The sequence below is a fragment of the Mobula hypostoma genome, chromosome 24, assembly GCF_963921235.1.
Source record: "Mobula hypostoma chromosome 24, sMobHyp1.1, whole genome shotgun sequence".
Classification (NCBI taxonomy): domain Eukaryota; kingdom Metazoa; phylum Chordata; class Chondrichthyes; order Myliobatiformes; family Myliobatidae; genus Mobula; species Mobula hypostoma.
The window spans coordinates 25,847,168-25,864,177 of record NC_086120.1 but is presented as its reverse complement, the minus strand read 5'-3'; the positions used below and the strand labels follow the sequence as shown (position 1 = coordinate 25,864,177).

The 17,010-nt window shown below is 48.6% G+C and overlaps 1 protein-coding gene across 4 annotated transcripts in view; it reads right to left on the bottom strand.

Moving 5' to 3' along the window:
* Positions 1-17,010, bottom strand: part of ssbp4 (single stranded DNA binding protein 4) — a 161,744-nt gene that overhangs the window by 41,122 nt on the left and 103,612 nt on the right. For 3 of the 4 annotated variants that reach the window (XM_063032774.1, XM_063032773.1, XM_063032777.1), the window contains one exon: positions 1,354-1,443. The exons of the other annotated variant lie outside the window; for it this stretch is intronic. In XM_063032774.1, coding sequence (XP_062888844.1) covers positions 1,354-1,443 — 90 coding nt within the window. The remainder of the gene's footprint in view (positions 1-1,353; positions 1,444-17,010) is intronic. 4 annotated transcript variants of the gene reach the window in all.

Here is a 17,010-nt window from a genome sequence, read left to right as displayed (position 1 = left end):
TATACAGGCTGGTGAGAGGAACTAGAAAGGAGAGTGAAGAGAGGGAAGAAAGAGACAAGATAAGAAGGAGTAAAGTAAAACACAAACTGGAGAGAGGATGCAGTGAGTTGATAGCGTGACACAGAGGCAGCAGACTGAGTGGAAGATGTATGGAGAGAAAACAAAGAGTAAAGAGAGGGTACGGAAAAGATGGGCTGACATAGGGAGATTGCAGAGGCAAAGACTGAGAGAACCAGACAAGAAAAAAAATGCTCTCCAGTGTGTTACCCTAGGGTCTCATTTTCAGCCCAACCCAAATATAGGGTGCTATCAATGGGATATTGAACCACAGCAGGCGTCACCAAACAGCCTTAAACGAATTTTCCTTGGATGTGTTCTGACTGATGTGATGGAGAGCAGAAAGCCTTTGTTTAGGGATGTTGGAATCTCACTGGATGACACAGCGAAGAGCAGGGAATTGAATGCATTCCCCTCCACATTTTGGGATTCAGGATCTCACCCACCACAAGGAGTGCAAGGAGGGTAACTGATCATTTGTGCAAACCTGGCTGTGGAGGGGCTCCTGGACCACGTTAAAAGCCGAGAAACATCGAGCCAGCCAACAGCTCGGCCATTCAATAATATCCCAGCAGATACGATCCGGGCCACAACACTTTCCTGCCAGTCCCCATAACCAACAACTTTAGACAAAGAATCTGTCTCCACCTGAACATATCCAGCAACTTTGCCTTACAGCACTTGTGCCAGAGAACTCCATAGTCACAGCCCTCTGAGAAAGAAATCCTTCCTCATCTCCACTCAAAGGGCTAACTAATCCCACTGTTATAAGATGACTGATTGCTCCCCAGTATGATAAGATGGATTCCTGACCTCACAATCTAGCTCATTGTGGCCTTGCACCTTATTGGCTGCCTGCCCTGCACCTTCTCTGTAACTATTACACTTCATTCAGCATTCTGTTGTTTTCCCTTCTACTGCCTCAATATACTGATGAAATGTCCTGTACAGATGGTATGCAAGGCAAAGTTTTTGACAATAATAAACCAATTTATCAATCTTAATCTGAACCACACCCTCAAGCTCTAGATAACCCCACCAGGGGAAACATCTTGTATAACCGTGCCCTCCCCCACCTTTCTAAGATCGTCTGTAATTCTACCGAACAATGAACCTCCTCAGCCCTTCCTCATCAGACTACCCCTTCACTCCGGGTGCTATGTAATGCAAGTGCTTGTTGCTGCATCTGGTGCAGCTTTTAAACCAGAGTGTTGGACCCAAGCCCCGATGTAGTCCTCCTCTGCCCCACCGTGTGGAGCCACACCACCACCACCACAGTGTTTAAGCCGTGAGTACCTGGAAGAAGCCGGGTGGCAGGGGGACTCCCGCAGCCCCCTCGCCGGGAGTCACATTGCCAAGCACGGGGCTTGGAGCTGCTGCCGCACTCTGCGAAAAGACGCAAGAAGCAATGGGTTAGAATGTGGGGTAAGAGGTCACACTCAGCCAGAGAGAGAGCCAGCACACTCCCTGCCCATCATAACTATCCGTAACCACCCCCACTGAAGGCACACTCTCCCAGCGCAAAGGGCCCTGGACCCTTCTTCAGTGAATCAAAGCAAGGCTCCCGGGTCGAAGAATACCCAGGAAGAGATCAGACTCAGAGTCTGAGAAGTCAGTGCTGCCCATCACAGTCACCCACACACAAGCACAAGGGAGGGCCGCTGGACCCACCACATCTCAAGGCTCATTGACAGAGGTTGAGAGTAAGGGAGGCAAACAGCCAGCATCAAAGCAGTAGGTGCACATTGTGGAGTGAGTTACGGGCTGGATTATTGTCAGGGTTCAGGGGTTCAAATATAAATAGATCCTTGGGAATGAGTTCCAAGCTGGAATCCATCAGGTGGTTTATAGAATAATAGATGAGGGAGTAACACGGGAGTGAGATACAGGCTAGAACCCAGTCAGGGGATTTATATAGAGAATAAAGAACAACCAGGTGCGTGTTGTATATTGGAATCTGCCCGAAGGACGGGGGGGGGGGTGGCTGAAATCGTACATAGAATAACAAATACCTTGGAGTAAGTTACAGACTGCATTCTGATCATGGGGTTCTGTGGTTTTATATATAAAGCAGGTTATCCAGGTTTGAGATACAGTTTTGCGTCAATTGAAAGGTTTGGTTGTTGACGTATAGAACAACAGATACTGGGACTGATTTACAGACTGCATTCTGGGGGAGGGTTATATGTAGAACAACAGGTTCACGCTGGGGCTGGGGCTGAGCATTTCCCTGTCCCATTAGGCAGAAGCCTGAAAACAAGTACTACCAGGCTTAAGGGTAGCTTCTATCCCACTGTCGTCAGACTTTTGAACGGACCTCTTGTATGATAAGACGGCCTCCCAATCTACCTCGTTATGATCTTGCACTTCATTGTCTACCTGGACTGTTCCCTTCACTAGCTTCTACACTTCAATCTGCCTTGCTAGCGTTTTACCTTATTCTATCTCAATGCACTGTGTAACGATCTGATCTGCCCAAACAGCATACAAGACGAGCTTTTCACTGTATCTCGGTACCAAGACCAGAAATCAAAAAAAAAATCCGACTGAGCTACGGGTCAGAATGGGATGGATTCACATTCGGAATAACAAAGCCCCTGGATAGAATCTGATCCAAGAGGTTCAGGGAGGTGGAGTTTATGCAGAGAGTAACAGATACTGGGAGTTAGATACAGGGATTCAAGGGGTTTATATACATTGAATCACAGATACCCAACAGTGGAATGTGATTGAATGTTCACAGGGGGTTTATATAGAGAATAATAGTTAACCAAGTGTGAAGGAGTGTGAATCATTTATGCAGCTCTAATATTTTAAGCAGTGCCTTTCAATTTCTGATATAATTTAGGGTTTAATCAGATATATTTCAACGTTTAATCTTATTTACCCCTACTGTTCCTGCTGCAGCTGGGTAGGGTGGGGAGGCTCTGAATGGAGTGTGGGGTTGTGGATAATCATACTGACTTGCCTGCGGACAGGGCTGGGGTCGGTGGCTGTGTTACACACAGGGCAGGATCACACCAGAATCCGCTGCCTCTCACCGCCAATCACCCTACAGCGGGGCTGGCACCAATCGCTCCCTCCCCCTCCCCGCCCCCAGCCTTACCCCAGGTTATCCCAGCACAGCATTCTGTGCCTTCCCCCACCTGATCAGAGAGTGGTTTATTGAGGTCCGGCCATGCATACTAATCCGACGAGCGGCTGCAGGAGCAGCCTGCACGGGCCCAGGGCTCCCCCGAAACCCAGGGGCTGGGGGGGTGGGCATAGCACCGTGCATCCTCCCCACAGGGGCAGACACTCCATCCACTCCCAGCGACCTGTACTCCCCACCCAGGCTGCTCCAGCTCTATCAGCAGAGGGGTTATTCATTACAGGATGCGGGGTGGAGTTAGTCAGCACTGGCCGTTCAGCCATGACCGGTATCACAGGCAAACTTAAGTGTCACAGAGGGAAGCACACACAGACACAAACACAAAGTGTCTCTCACACACCACACACAGACAGAAAGTGCAACACACACATACACACACAGTGTCAAAGTGTGACACACACACACACCAGCACAGACACGCGCGCGCGCGCACACACACACAGAGAAAGTGCAACATACACATACGCAGAGTCTAACACACACACACACACGAGCAGGTATTGGGAAGCAGACAAACATACACAACACACACACTTCAATTAGACACAAGACACACACACACTTCAATTAGACAAAAAGCAGACAGACACACACACCAGAGTCCCCTCCCTCCCTTGGTTTATCCTCCTCCTGTTCCTGCCTGCCCAAGCCATCGCCGTTCCCTCTATACCCCTTCCTTAGCACCGCAGTCTCATTGCCCTTCTGTGCCTCTGCTCTGCACATTAAATGGATGAACCTGCCCTCCTGGAGCCACTCTGATGTCTTGAACGAGGCAGCCCGGTCCTGACCTAGCCATTCACCGTAAATCCGGGACTGAAAGGGTTAAAGAAAATAAACACGCCATAGGTTTACAAGGAAAAAAATATCTGAAGCTTTTCAGGCGATGATCTGAATTTTAAATGAGGGCAGAGAGGAGAGCTGTTGCTGTGCTCGACAGTTCCTCTCGCAGCTCCGCGCAGTGAACTCTCCACTTCAACAACCTGTGGTGGATTCAAAACTATTAAAAATTAATCGGTTCGGAGGCAGATCAGGAGACGCCGCTCCTGACTCGAGTAAAATCCATCCCTTGGTCAGGTGAACGGGCTCTACACTACCAGTAACCATGGAAACCCATGCTTCCAATGCCTCTCGAGTCCCCATTAAAACCCTCCACCTGGCAATCACTCAATGCCTCTGAGAGTTGGGTCTGTATCATTAGCTTAGCGAACCCTGCAGGTATAAAAAAAACACAATTCTACTTACAGCTCATACATACACTATTTTTTTAAAGCAGGAAATGATTCCTCCATTGAACCAAGAATCTTAGCTCTGCCTATGTTTTTGCGTTGGGCAAGCCAGCATTTAACGGTCCTTGAGAAGGCTGCGGCTATCTGCCCACCTTGAACCACAACAGTCCTTCTGGAGAAGGTACTCCTGTGGTGCTGTGTGTGGGAGGTTTCAGGATTAGACCCAGTGGCGGTGAAGGAAGCTGAGAACACCATCACCTCCAAGTGCCCCACCCATGTGTCTACCATCCTTGTCCTTTATGGTGGCACGGCTTTGGTGGGGCAGGGGGTTTGCCAGGGTGACCTACTCGGAGAGATCATCAACTGGAGGGTGTCTCATAGATGGCATGGACTGCTGCATAGTCCTGTGGTAAAGGGGGATAAATGGTCAAGATAGCGGAGGTGGGGTCGTCAATCAAGCAGGCTGCTTTGTCCTGGGTGGTGTTGATCTTCTCAGTGTGTGGATGTGAAGAGTTCCATCACACTCCTGATGGTGACGATATAAAGACTTTGGGATATTAGGAGGTGGGTCACTTACTGCAGGATATCCACCACCTGACCCACTCGTCCATCCCAACCTCCTTGGGAGTCACTCATGAGCCCTGCTCATCCACAGCAGCAGCTGCTGACAGCGTGGTCAACCGCAGACCGCCTCACGGCCAAGGCGGGCAGGTTCAGTAATGTAGCAGTTAAGTTATTCGACTAGTAGCTGAGTTCTGGACCGGTGATCCAGAAACGAGAGTACAAATCCCACCTCAACTGCAGGGGAATTTAAATCCAAGTAATTCAATATCTCTGGAATTAAAAATCCAATCTCAGTAACTGTAACTGTGAAACGACTGGGTTTTCACAAAATCCCAACTGATTCACTGAGTCTCTTCAGGGAGGGAATCTGTTGTCCTTAACCAGTCCGACGTAAACCTCCTCAGTTCAGGGACAATTAATGATGGGCATAAAATACCAGCGTGGTCAGCAATGCCCGCGTCCCTCACAGAAATAAATGTAACACAACGCAACGGTGTCTTCCCCTCCAGGAATGGGTACTGAGGCCAATCCTATTCCCATCTGAATCAGATAACCTCACTTCAGTGTCAGAGTCTCACCCTCCTGGACGTGACAGTTCAGCAGGGATACCTCTACCTTTACCTCCTCCACCCACCTCCTCCCAGCTTCTTTCTTCCTACCCCTCCTTCAACCACCTACCTTCCTCCTCACCTGGTCTCAACTATCCCCTGCCAGTTTATATTCCTTCCCCACCCTCCCGCCTTCTTATCCTGGCTTCTGCCCCCTTCCTTTACAGACCACAAGAAGGGTCTTCACCCGAAACATCAACTGTTTCTTTTCCCTCCATGGATGCTGCCTGACCTGCAGAGTCCCTCCAGCATCTTGTCTGAGATGCTGTGGGCAGGTTAGATGTGGGTTGGCCTGTGTGTTGCCAAGGTAACAGTGCGATCTACTTTCCCACTGTCCTCTGTGGAATCCCAACGAAATTGGGATCATTGACCAACTTGGTCATCGGGTAACAATGGAGTGAAAGCTTATTCAGGATAAGGGAGATGTCACAGGACCAGTACTGAGGGAGTGTGGAGCATCTGAGTGGAGGAACTGAGGAAGTATCACACTGTTGGAGGGTCTATACGGAGGGAGTGTCACACTGTTGGAGGATCCATACCAAGGGAGTGTCATACTGTTGGAGGGTCTATACCGAGAGAGTGTCACACTGTTGGAGGATCCATACCAAGGGAGTGTCATACTGTTGGAGAGCCCATACCGAGGGAGTGTCACACTGTTGGAGGGCCCATACTGAGGGAGTGTCACACTGTTGGAGGGACTATGCAGGTCCATACTGAGGGAGTGTCACACTATTGGAGGGTCTATACCGAGGGAGTGTCACACTGTTGGAGGGACTATGCAGGTCCATACTGAGGGAGTGTCACACTGTTGGAGGGTCCATACCGAGGGAGTGTCACACTGTTGGAGGGTCTATACCGAGGGAGTGTCACACTGTTGGAGGGCCCATACTGAGGGAGCGTCACACTGTTGGAGGGTCTATACCGAGGGAGTGTCACACTGTTGGAGAGTCCATACTGAGGGAGTGTCACACTGTTGGAGGGTCAATACCGAGGGAGTGTCACACTGTTGGAGAGCCCATACTGAGGGAGTGTCACACTGTTGGAGGGACTATGCAGGTCCATACTGAGGGAGTGTCACACTGTTGGAAGGTTTGTACCAAGGGAGTGTCACACTGTTGGACAGCCCATACCGAGGGAGTGTCACACTGTTGGAAGGTGCATACCGAGAGAGTGTCACACTGTTGGAGGATCCATACCGAGGGAGTGTCACACTGTTGGAGGATCTATACCGAGGGAGTGTCACACTGTTGGAGAGCCCATACCGAGGGAGTGTCACACTGTTGGAGGATCCATACGGAGGGAGTGTCACACTGTTGGAGGGTCTATACCGAGGGAATGTCACACTGTTGGAGAGCCCATACTGAGGGAGTGTCACACTGTTGGAAGGTCTATACTGAGGGAGTGTCACACTGTTGGAGGGACTATGCAGGTCCATACCGAGGGAGTGTCACACTGTTGGAGAGCCCATACTGAGGGAGTGTCACACTGTTGGAAGGTCCATACTGAGGGAGTGTCACACTGTTGGAGGGACTATGCAGGTCCATATTGAGGGAGTGTCACACTGTTGGAAGGTCCATACCGACGGAGTGTCACACTGTTGGAGGGACTATGCAGGTCCATACTGAGGGAGTGTCACACTGTTGGAAGGTCTGTACCAAGGGAGTGTCATACTGTTGGACAGCCCATACCGAGGGAGTGTCACACTGTTGGAAGGTCCATACCAAGGGAGTGTCACACTGTTGGAGGGACTATGCAGGTCCATACTAAGGGAGTGTCACACTGTTGGAAGGTCCATACCGAGGGAGTGTCACACTGTTGGGGGGACTATGCAGGTCTATACCAAGGGAGTGTCACACTGTTGGAGGATCCATACCGAGGGAGTGTCACACTGTTGGGGGGACTATGCAGGTCTATACCAAGGGAGTGTCACATTGTTGGAGGATCCATACCAAGGACGTGTCACACTGTTGGAGGGGCAGTAGCAAGGACCACTGCCCTGACAAAGGGGCTGCACTGAGGGAGTGTCGCACTGTTGGTAAGGCAAGACTGCACCTTTGGGAAACAGTGCTGAGAGAACTATGGTTGCTGCAGTGTTTGGGGTCATGAACAGGAGGACGAACACTGAGGGGGTGTTGCAGACTGTAGAACAGTGCCGAGGGTGTCAGGGACTGCTGCAGCAGCAATGCTGTGGGAGTGCTGTGATGTTGGGTGTGCAGTGCTGTCAGAAAGAAGTACTGTCCTGTTGAGTGGGGAGCACCGAGGGTTCTGCTCTACTGGAGGGCGTGCACTCTGAGAGTGCTGCGGTGAGAGAATGCCACACAGTGGTGGGGGAGCGTTGCATTGAGTAACAGGGGAACTCTGGTTGGTGAGGCAGTACTGGGAGGGTGTTGTGGTAATGGAAGACCAGTGCTGAGGGAGTGCAGGAGAGTTGAAGGAATAGTTCTGTGGGCCGGTTGACACTCTCAGAAAACTGGTCCTGACTGAATGCTGTGCTGCTGGAGAGTGACTGCACCGCCATAAAAATGACGTCCTTCGAGCCAGTTCCCAGAGATGTTGAAGGCTGGTGGAGAGCAGCTTGATTTATTCTCTTGGTATTTGTGGCCGGAATCTTCCCTCATTTGTAACCAAAAATGACTGCTAGTTCATTCCATTCAGTTCTTGGTTTACCAAAAATACCAACACGGACAACATTCAGAGGTCTCATGGCATTTTGATGTGAACTGGAACAGTGTGGGGAACAAATGAGACTTGCTCATCCACAGAGTCCAATGCTTCATCTTGATGCTTGCTTTCCATCCACTGGTCCAATCAGCTATTAAATCACAGAACTACTCAGATCTACCCGATTTACTATCAGCTCAGCTACTGCTGAATCTGGGCGTGCTAGGGCGCCACAGTCGCGTAACAGTTAGCTCAACCGCTTTATAGCGCCAGGTGATCACTGATCGGGGTTTGATTCCACTGCTGTCTGTAAGGAGCTTGAACATTCTCCCTCCGGGTGCTCCGTTTCCTCCCACACCTCAAGGACGTACAGTTAGGGTTAGCGAGCCGTGGGCATGCTATGTTGGTGCTGGAAGCATGGCGCCACTTGCAGGCTGCCTCGGCACAATCCTCACTGATTTGATTTGATGCAAATAACGCATTTCACAGTATGTTTCCATATATATGTGACAAATAGAGCTAATCTTATCTTTTAGAAAACCCTCATCTGCACCCTATTTATCTCTACCCTTCACCTTTACGTGTTGGAGTTTAGAAGAATGAAGGGTGATCTTATTGAAATACTGTAGATCCCTTGGGGCAAGGCAGAGTAGACACTGTGGTGTTTTCGCTAGTGAGACAGTCTGTATGAGGGGGCTGGGATAACACCGAGGTGCTCAGGAACCTCTGGAATTCTCCACCTCGGAATGTTTATTTAATAATGTCGGGATGCAGCACTGTGACAGGCCCTTCTGGCCTAATCAGCCTAAGCCAGCCAATCACACCCTTGTGACCAGTTACAAACAAGAGTTAAAATCTGCAGATGCTGGAAATCCGAGCAACACACACAAAATGCGGGAGGAACTCAGCAGGCCAGGCAGCATTGATGGAAAGGGTAAACAGTTGATGTTAGGGCCGAGACCCTTCATCAGGATTGTTCTTCAGTCCTGATGAAGTGCCTCGACCTGAAATGATACTATTCTCTTTTCCATCGACGCTGCCTGGCCTGTTGAATTCCTCCACCATTTTGTGCAAGTTGCTTGTAACCAGTTAACCTACTGAACTTAAAATATGGGAAGAAACTAAAGCACCTGGGGGATACTCATGTGGTCATGTCATGGAGGCTGGATTACAGGAGTATTTAAAGATGAAGTACGTGGAAGGATTGGGGAATTGAAGACAATCGGAAACTGGTACAGAGAAGAGATGAGACCTGCAACAGATGAGCATTGATCATATTGAATAGTCAGGCATACTTGAGGTGCCGAATGGACCTACCTCTATTTTCCTGTGTTACATTCCAACTGTATTTATTCCAACACACTGCTGTTGACTTTCCTCAATGTTCCCTTTGCAAACTTGAGCTCATCTAAAACTCTTACGTCGGTGTCTGAACTTGTACCAGGTCCTATTCACCCACTCACTCTGGTCGCTCTGACTCAGAATGGCTCCCACTGAAATATGCTTCAATTTCACACCCTTACCATGTCCCTGCTTCTCTTGCTACTCTGTCTCTGTAACCTCCAGCAGCCACATCCCTCTGGGATCATTCCCAGATTTACTCACTGCACTGTTGTCAGCTGTGCCTCATTACCACTAAACCCTGGAATATCTGTTCTCTTTTTCTCTCCTCCCCCTCCCCCATTCTCTATCTCCTTCAAAACATTTCTTAGAACCTCCCTCTTTGACCGTCATCTTGTCTAAAGATATGACTAATATTTCCTTAGAAAAAAATACCATTAAATTCTTTTTCCAGGGGTTCCCAAACTTTTTTTTTATGCCAATGAGCCTTATCATTAACTGAGGGGTCCGTGGCCCCTCGGTTGGAAACTCCTGATTTATGTCGACTAGAGAGAACCTTGATTTGCCAGCTCCTCCAAAAGACAGTGTAGCAATTCCTGGGTGTTGGCCGATGATCAGATGAAATTAATGTTCCTAAAAGCAGGAGGCGACTCGAAGACGGAGGTGGACACAATGTCAGGTTCTCTTGCAGCGCCCTCATCTCGAAACCGAAGGGTGATGGGTTTGAATCCCAATCCAGAGTTTTGAGCAGGTCAAAAATTCAGGATGATGCATCAGGACTGACTGGCGTTGGAAGTGCGGCCCCTTGGATGATATGTTAAATCTGGTCTCTAATCATTACCAATCTGAGGTGCGATATTGAAGAAGAGTAGAGGGGCTGCCTCCAGAAAGCCAATGAACACATTCACTTGTTACAGGATGGGGACATCACCACAGACTGGCATTTGTAGCCCATCCTCAGCTGAGGAGATAGGGATGAGTTAAGCAGGTTGGCACATGGGCACATGGCCAAGTGGTTAAGGCATTGGACTAGCAACCTGAAGGTCGTGAGTTTGAGCCCCAGCCAAGGCAGCGTGTTGTGTCTTTGAGCAAGGCACTTAATCACACATTGCTCTGCGATGACACTGGTGCCAAGCTGTATGGGTCCTAATGCCCTTCCCTTGGACAACATCAGTGTCGTGGAGAGGGGAGACTTGCAGCATGGGCAACTGCTGGTCTTCCATACAACCTTGCCCAGGCCTGTGCCCTGGAGAGTGAAGACTTTCCAGGTGCAGACCCATGGTCTTGCAAGGCTAACGGATGCCTTTAAAGCAGGTTGGTCAGCTAGGATCACAAAGAAACCGTATTGGATAAAGGTGGCAGGTTTTCTTCCTTGAAAGACATCGTTGAAGCAGATGGGTTTTTACGACAACCAATGCTTTCATGGGACTCCTATATATAGGAGTCCCATGAAACCATATATATATAGCCTTTATGATATACAAATATATACTAATTTATAAATAAATATATCATGAATAAAGATTATGGATAAAAAATAGGTCTGGTACACCATGTACTTTTTTAAATCACTTAGGTCGGCTGGTGGCGCAGTGAGATCAGCGCCGGACTCGAGAACGGAGGTTCCCGAGTTCGATCCAGTGACAGACAGACCCCGTGCGCGCTCTCCATCTGCGCCGGGTTGATGTCGAGCTCGCAACTCAGCCTTGTAAAATATAATACTGCAAAAAACTTTTTTAAGAAACTTCTTTGAGTGCAAGAAGGGCGAGACTGCGCAGGCGCGTGACGTCAACAGGACCGCGCGGAGAGTTTAAAAAGGCAGGTTGCTACCAACGGCTCTCCTTTGGATCAGGACTACAGAGCGTGGTGGGAGCTGAATTCTGAAGGAAGGCAGTTTTTTTTAAAAACTTCTTCGAGTGCAAGAAGGGCGAGACGCACAGGCGCGTGACGTCAACAGGACCGCGTGGAGAGTTTAAAAAGGAGACCACCCTATACAGTGGGCAGCTGTCGGAGCGGGCAGCGGAGTGAGTGGGAGCAGAGTGTAGGGCTTTGGCTTCAATGGGCTTCGGCGGTAAACGGGAAGAGGCGAGAGCGAGGCACCAACTCTTTTTTTCTCACCCCCCCCACCCCTTTCGCGAATCGGCCCAGACAGACAGGAACAGCAGGGCTCTCACAGCTAACGGTACGAGCTAATGGTTTTAAAAGTTCGTCTGTTTGGTGAGGTAAGTGGGTGAGTAGACTTATTTTTCCTGTTTCATTCCTGTAGAATTAGGTAGCATGCCTGCAGGGTTAGTGCTTTGTTCAGAGTGTCAGATGTGGGAATCCTGGGAGACCTCCAGCCTCCCTGATGGCCACATCTGCGCCAAGTGTACCGAGTTGCAGCTCCTCAGAGACTGTGTTAGGGATCTGGAGTTGCAGCTTGATAACCTACTGCTTATCAGGGAAAGTGAAGAGGTGATAGACAGGAGCTACAGGGAGGTAGTCATCCCTAGGCTACAGGGGTCAGAAAACTGGGTCACTGTTAAGAGAGGGAAGGGAAATGCCCGGATAGTGGAGAGCACACCTGTGGTTGTCCCCCTCAGCAACAAATATCTTGTCCTGGATGCTGTTGAGGGGGATGACCTGACAGGGGACACCCACGGTGACCCGGTCTCTGGCATTGAGCCTGGCGCTGTTGTGCAGGAGAGAAGGAGGGAGAAGAGAAATGCGGTAGTCGTAGGGGATTCCATAGTCAGGGGAACAGACAGGAGATTCTGTGAGCCTGACAGAGATACCCACATGGTGTGTTGCCTCCCAGGTGCCAGGGTATGGGATGTCTCGGATCCGATCCTGAATATTCTAAAGGGGAAGGGTGAGCAGCCAGTTGTCTTCGTACATGTTGGTACCAATGACATAGATAGGACAAAGGAGGAGGTCCTGAAGAGAGATTTCCAGGAGTTAGGAAGGAAGCTGAGAAGCAGGACCTCCAGGGTAGTAATCTCGGGATTGCTACCTGTGCCACGTGCTAGCGAGGGCAAGAATAGTCGGATCAGGCAGATGAATGCGTGGCTGAGAGACTGGTGCAGGGGGCAGGGCTTCAGATTCTTGGATAATTGGGATCTCTTCTGGGGGAAGTATGACCTGTTCAAAAAGGACAGGTTACACCTGAACCCGAAGGGGACCAATATCCTGGCGGGAAAGTTTAATAGAGCTGTTAGGGAGAGTTTAAACTAATTTGGCAGGGGGATGGGAACCGGAATGATAGAGCGGAGGAAGGGGAAAACAGAAATAAATCTAAGATAGTGAGCAGTAAAGATGTCAGGAAAGACAGGCAGGTGATGGGGCAAATTTGTAGCCATTGGGATAAGTTGCAGTGCAATAAAGTTGCAGTGAAATCTAAGCAAAAAGTATCAAATACTGGTCTTAAGGTGTTGTACTTAAATGGACGCAGCATAAGGAATAAGGTGGATGATCTTGTTGTACAGCTACAGATTGGCAGGTATGATATTGTGGCCATCACTGAGACCTGGCTAAAGGATGCATGTCTCTGGGAGCTGAACGTCCAAGGATACACGGTGTATCGGAAGGATAGGAAGGTAGGCAGAGGGGGAGGCGTGGCTTTATTGGTAAGAAATGATATTAAATCATTAGAAAGAGGTGATATAGGATCGGAAGGTGCAGGATCTTTATGGGTTGAGCTAAGAAATAGCAGGGGTAAAAGGACCCTGATGGCAGTTATTTATAGGCCTCCAGATAGCTGCAGGGATGTGGACTACAAAGTACAACTAGAAATAGAAAAGGCTTGTCAGATGGGCAGTGTTATGGTAATTGTGGGGGATCTTAACATGCGAGTAGATTGGAAAAATCAGGTCAGCACTGGATCTCAAGAGAGAGAATTTGTAGAATGTCTGTGAGATGGCTTTTTAGAACAGCTTGTTGTTGAGCCCACTAGGGGATCGGCTGTACTGGATTGGGTATTGTGTAATGAACTGGAGGTGATTAGAGAGATTGAGGTGAAGGAACCCTTAGGAGGCAGTGATCATAACATGATTGAATTCACTGTGAAATTAGAAAAAGAGAAGCTGAAATCTGATGTGTCGGTATTTCAGTGGAGTAAAGGAAATTACAGTGGCATGAGAGAGGAACTGGCCAAAGTTGACTGGAAAGGGACACTAGCGGGAAAGACAGCAGAGCAGCAGTGACTGGAGTTTATGCGAGAAATGAGGAATGTGCAAGACAGGTATATTCCAAAAAAGAAGAAATTTTCGAGTGGAAAAAGGTTGCAACCGTGGTTGACAAGAGAAGTCAAAGCCAAAGTTAAAGCAAAGGAGAGGGCATACAAGGAAGCAAAAATTAGTGGGAAAACAGAGGATTGGGAAGTTTTTAAAACTTTACAAAAGGAAACCAAGAAGGTCATTAAGAGAGAAAAGATTAACTATGAAAGGAAGCTAGCAAATAATATCAAAGAAGATACTAAAAGCTTTTTCAAGTATATAAAGAGTAAAAGACAGGTGAGAGTAGATATAGGACCGATAGAAAATGATGCTGGAGAAATTGTAATGGGAGATAAGGAGATGGCAGAGGAACTGAATGAGTATTTTGCATCAGTCTTCACTGAGGAAGACATCAGCAGTATACCGGACACTCAAGGGTGGCAGGGAAGAGAAGTGTGCACAGTCACAATCACGACAGAGAAAGTACTCAGGAAGCTGAATAGGCTAAAGGTAGATAAATCTCCTGGACCAGATGGAATGCACCTTCGTGTTCTGAAGGAAGTAGCTGTGGAGATTGCGGAGGCATTAGCGATGATCTTTCAAAAGTCGATAGATTCTGGCATGGTTCCGGAAGACTGGAAGATTGCAAATGTCACTCCGCTATTTAAGAAGGGGGCAAGGAAGCGAAAAGGAAATTATAGACCTGTTAGCTTGACATCGGTGGTTAGGAAGTTGTTGGAGTCGATTGTCAAGGGTGAGGTTACAGAGTACCTGGAGGCATATGACAAGTTAGGCAGAACTCAGCATGGATTCCTTAAAGGAAAATCCTGCCTGACAAACCTATTACAATTTTTTGAGTCTAGTACGAGAGGGCATGACTTAAGGATTGAAGGGCGCCCATTCAGAACAGAAATGCGAAGAAATTTTTTTAGTCAGAGGGTGGTGAATCTATGGAATTTGTCGCCACGGGCAGCAGTCGAGGCCAAGTCATTGGGAGTATTTAAGGCAGAGATTGATAGGTATCTGAGTAGCCAGGGCATCAAAGGTTATGGTGAGAAAGCGGGGGAGTGGGACTAAATAGGAGAATGGATCAGCTCATGATAAAATGGCAGAGCAGACTCAATGGGCCGAATGGCCTATTTCTGCTCCTTTGTCTTATGGTCTTAAAATGTCTGTGCAAGGAGTGGTGCCCCACACAGCCTTTCGAACTGCGCCTTGTAAGGCATGAAACTGCCCGATGCTGGCCCCTCAGGTCTGAGTCAACATCATCATCATTTTCAACATTCCTACCGCTGCCTCTAAGGAGTTTGTACATTCTCCCTGTGACTGCATGGGTTTCCTCCGGGTGCTCTGGTTTCCTCCCACAGTTTGGACATACTGGTTTGCAGATTAATTGGTCATTCTAAATTGTCCTGTGATTAGGCTAGGACTGGGCAGCACAGCTCAAAGGGCCAGAAGGGCCTATTCCACACTGTACCTGAATAAATAAATAAATTTTTTAAATGCCCAGCTCTTTCAATGAAGGTAAATAAACTCCAAGATTTCTGTTTTTGCGTCCCCTGTAGAGGTCTGGCTTGCATTGCTTTTTGCAATTCTTCTGTGACTGGCTGCATTTCTCAGTATTAGATTTCATTTGCGACTTAATCTGCAACCTTCCACCTTCCACCAGACTGCCTACATGTCCTTGAAGTGCATTGCTCTTTACAATCCACAGTGTCTTCATGTTTTGACCAAATTCGGAAAACATGTCCAGTACATCCAAGTTCAGTCAGTAATATTAAAAATAGGTGTGGTCCTGATGGTGACCTCAAGGAAGTCCCACTGTACAGTTGCCAAGTACAAACAACTTTCCACTACTATATGTGTATTTACAGTATGCATGGGTGTGTGAGTATGCATACACATCTGGGTGTGTTTAATGTGTCCATTTGTGTGTAGCTGTCAGGAGAGATGCACACAGTGTTAGTGTGTGCAGGGGTACACATTTGAGCTGTGTGTGTGTGTGTGTGTGTGTGTGTGTGTGTGTGTGTGTGCTGTCAGGGCTGTGTGTGTGTGTGTTGTCAGGGCTGTGTGTGTGTGTGTATGTGTGTGTGTGTGTGTGTATGTGTGTGTGTGTGTGTGTGTGTGTGTGTGTTGTGTTGTCAGGGCTGTGTGCGTGTGTGTGTGTGTGTGTGTTGTCAGGGGTGTGTGTGTGTGTGTTGTCAGGGCTGTGTGCGTGTGTGTGTGTGTGTTGTGTTGTCAGGGCTGTGTGTCTGTGTTGTCAGGGCTGTGTGCGTGTGTGTGTGTGTGTGTGTGTGTGTTGTGTTGTCAGGGCTGTGTGTGTGTGTGTTGTCAGGGGGGTGTGTGTGTGTGTTGTCAGGGGTGTGTGTGTGTGTGTGTGTGTGTGTGTGTGTGTGTGTGTGCCCTTGTGTTGACAGGGCTGCGTGTGAGTACTGTCAGGGCTGTGTGTGTACACGGAGGGCTCTGGGGTTGCGGGTGGTTCTGTGTGGTGTTGCCTGGGTGGCTGCTACCAGCATAGCCATCGCTGGACAAGTCGGTGACATAGCCTGCTCTCCCTGCCAGCTGCAGCATCAATCGCCTGATTAGTTCCCGCTAAGCAAATGTGTTGGGGAAAGACATGGATTCCCAGCACTGCACAACAAGCAGACCACTGGGCACCCTGCCCACTCTCAGTAAGTGGCAAACAGCAGGCCGAAACCATTTGCTTTCAAGTACACAAAAGCAGATCTAAGTCAATTTTAACCATTCTCAAACTCATCATTTACAGCAGGTACAGTACTGGGCTGGAAGCAGACCTTTTCCCCAGTGTTACACCGGTTAAACCTGTCCAGACCAGCACTGTACCCCAGTATTACACACTGACAAATCTGGCCACACCAGTACTGTACCCCAGTATGACTCACTGACAAATCTGTCCACACCAGTACTGTACCCCAGTATTACACAATGACAAATCTGTCCACACCAGCACTGAACCCCAGTATTACACACTGACAAATCTGTCCACACCAGCACTGAACCCCAGTATTACACACTGACAAATCTGTCCACACCAGTACTGTACCCCAGTATCACACACTGACAAATCTGTCCACACCAGCACTGAACCCCAGTATTACACACTGACAAATCTGTCCGCAGCAGCACTGAACCCCAGTATTACACACTGACAAATCTGTCCACACCAGGACTGTACCCCAGTATTACAC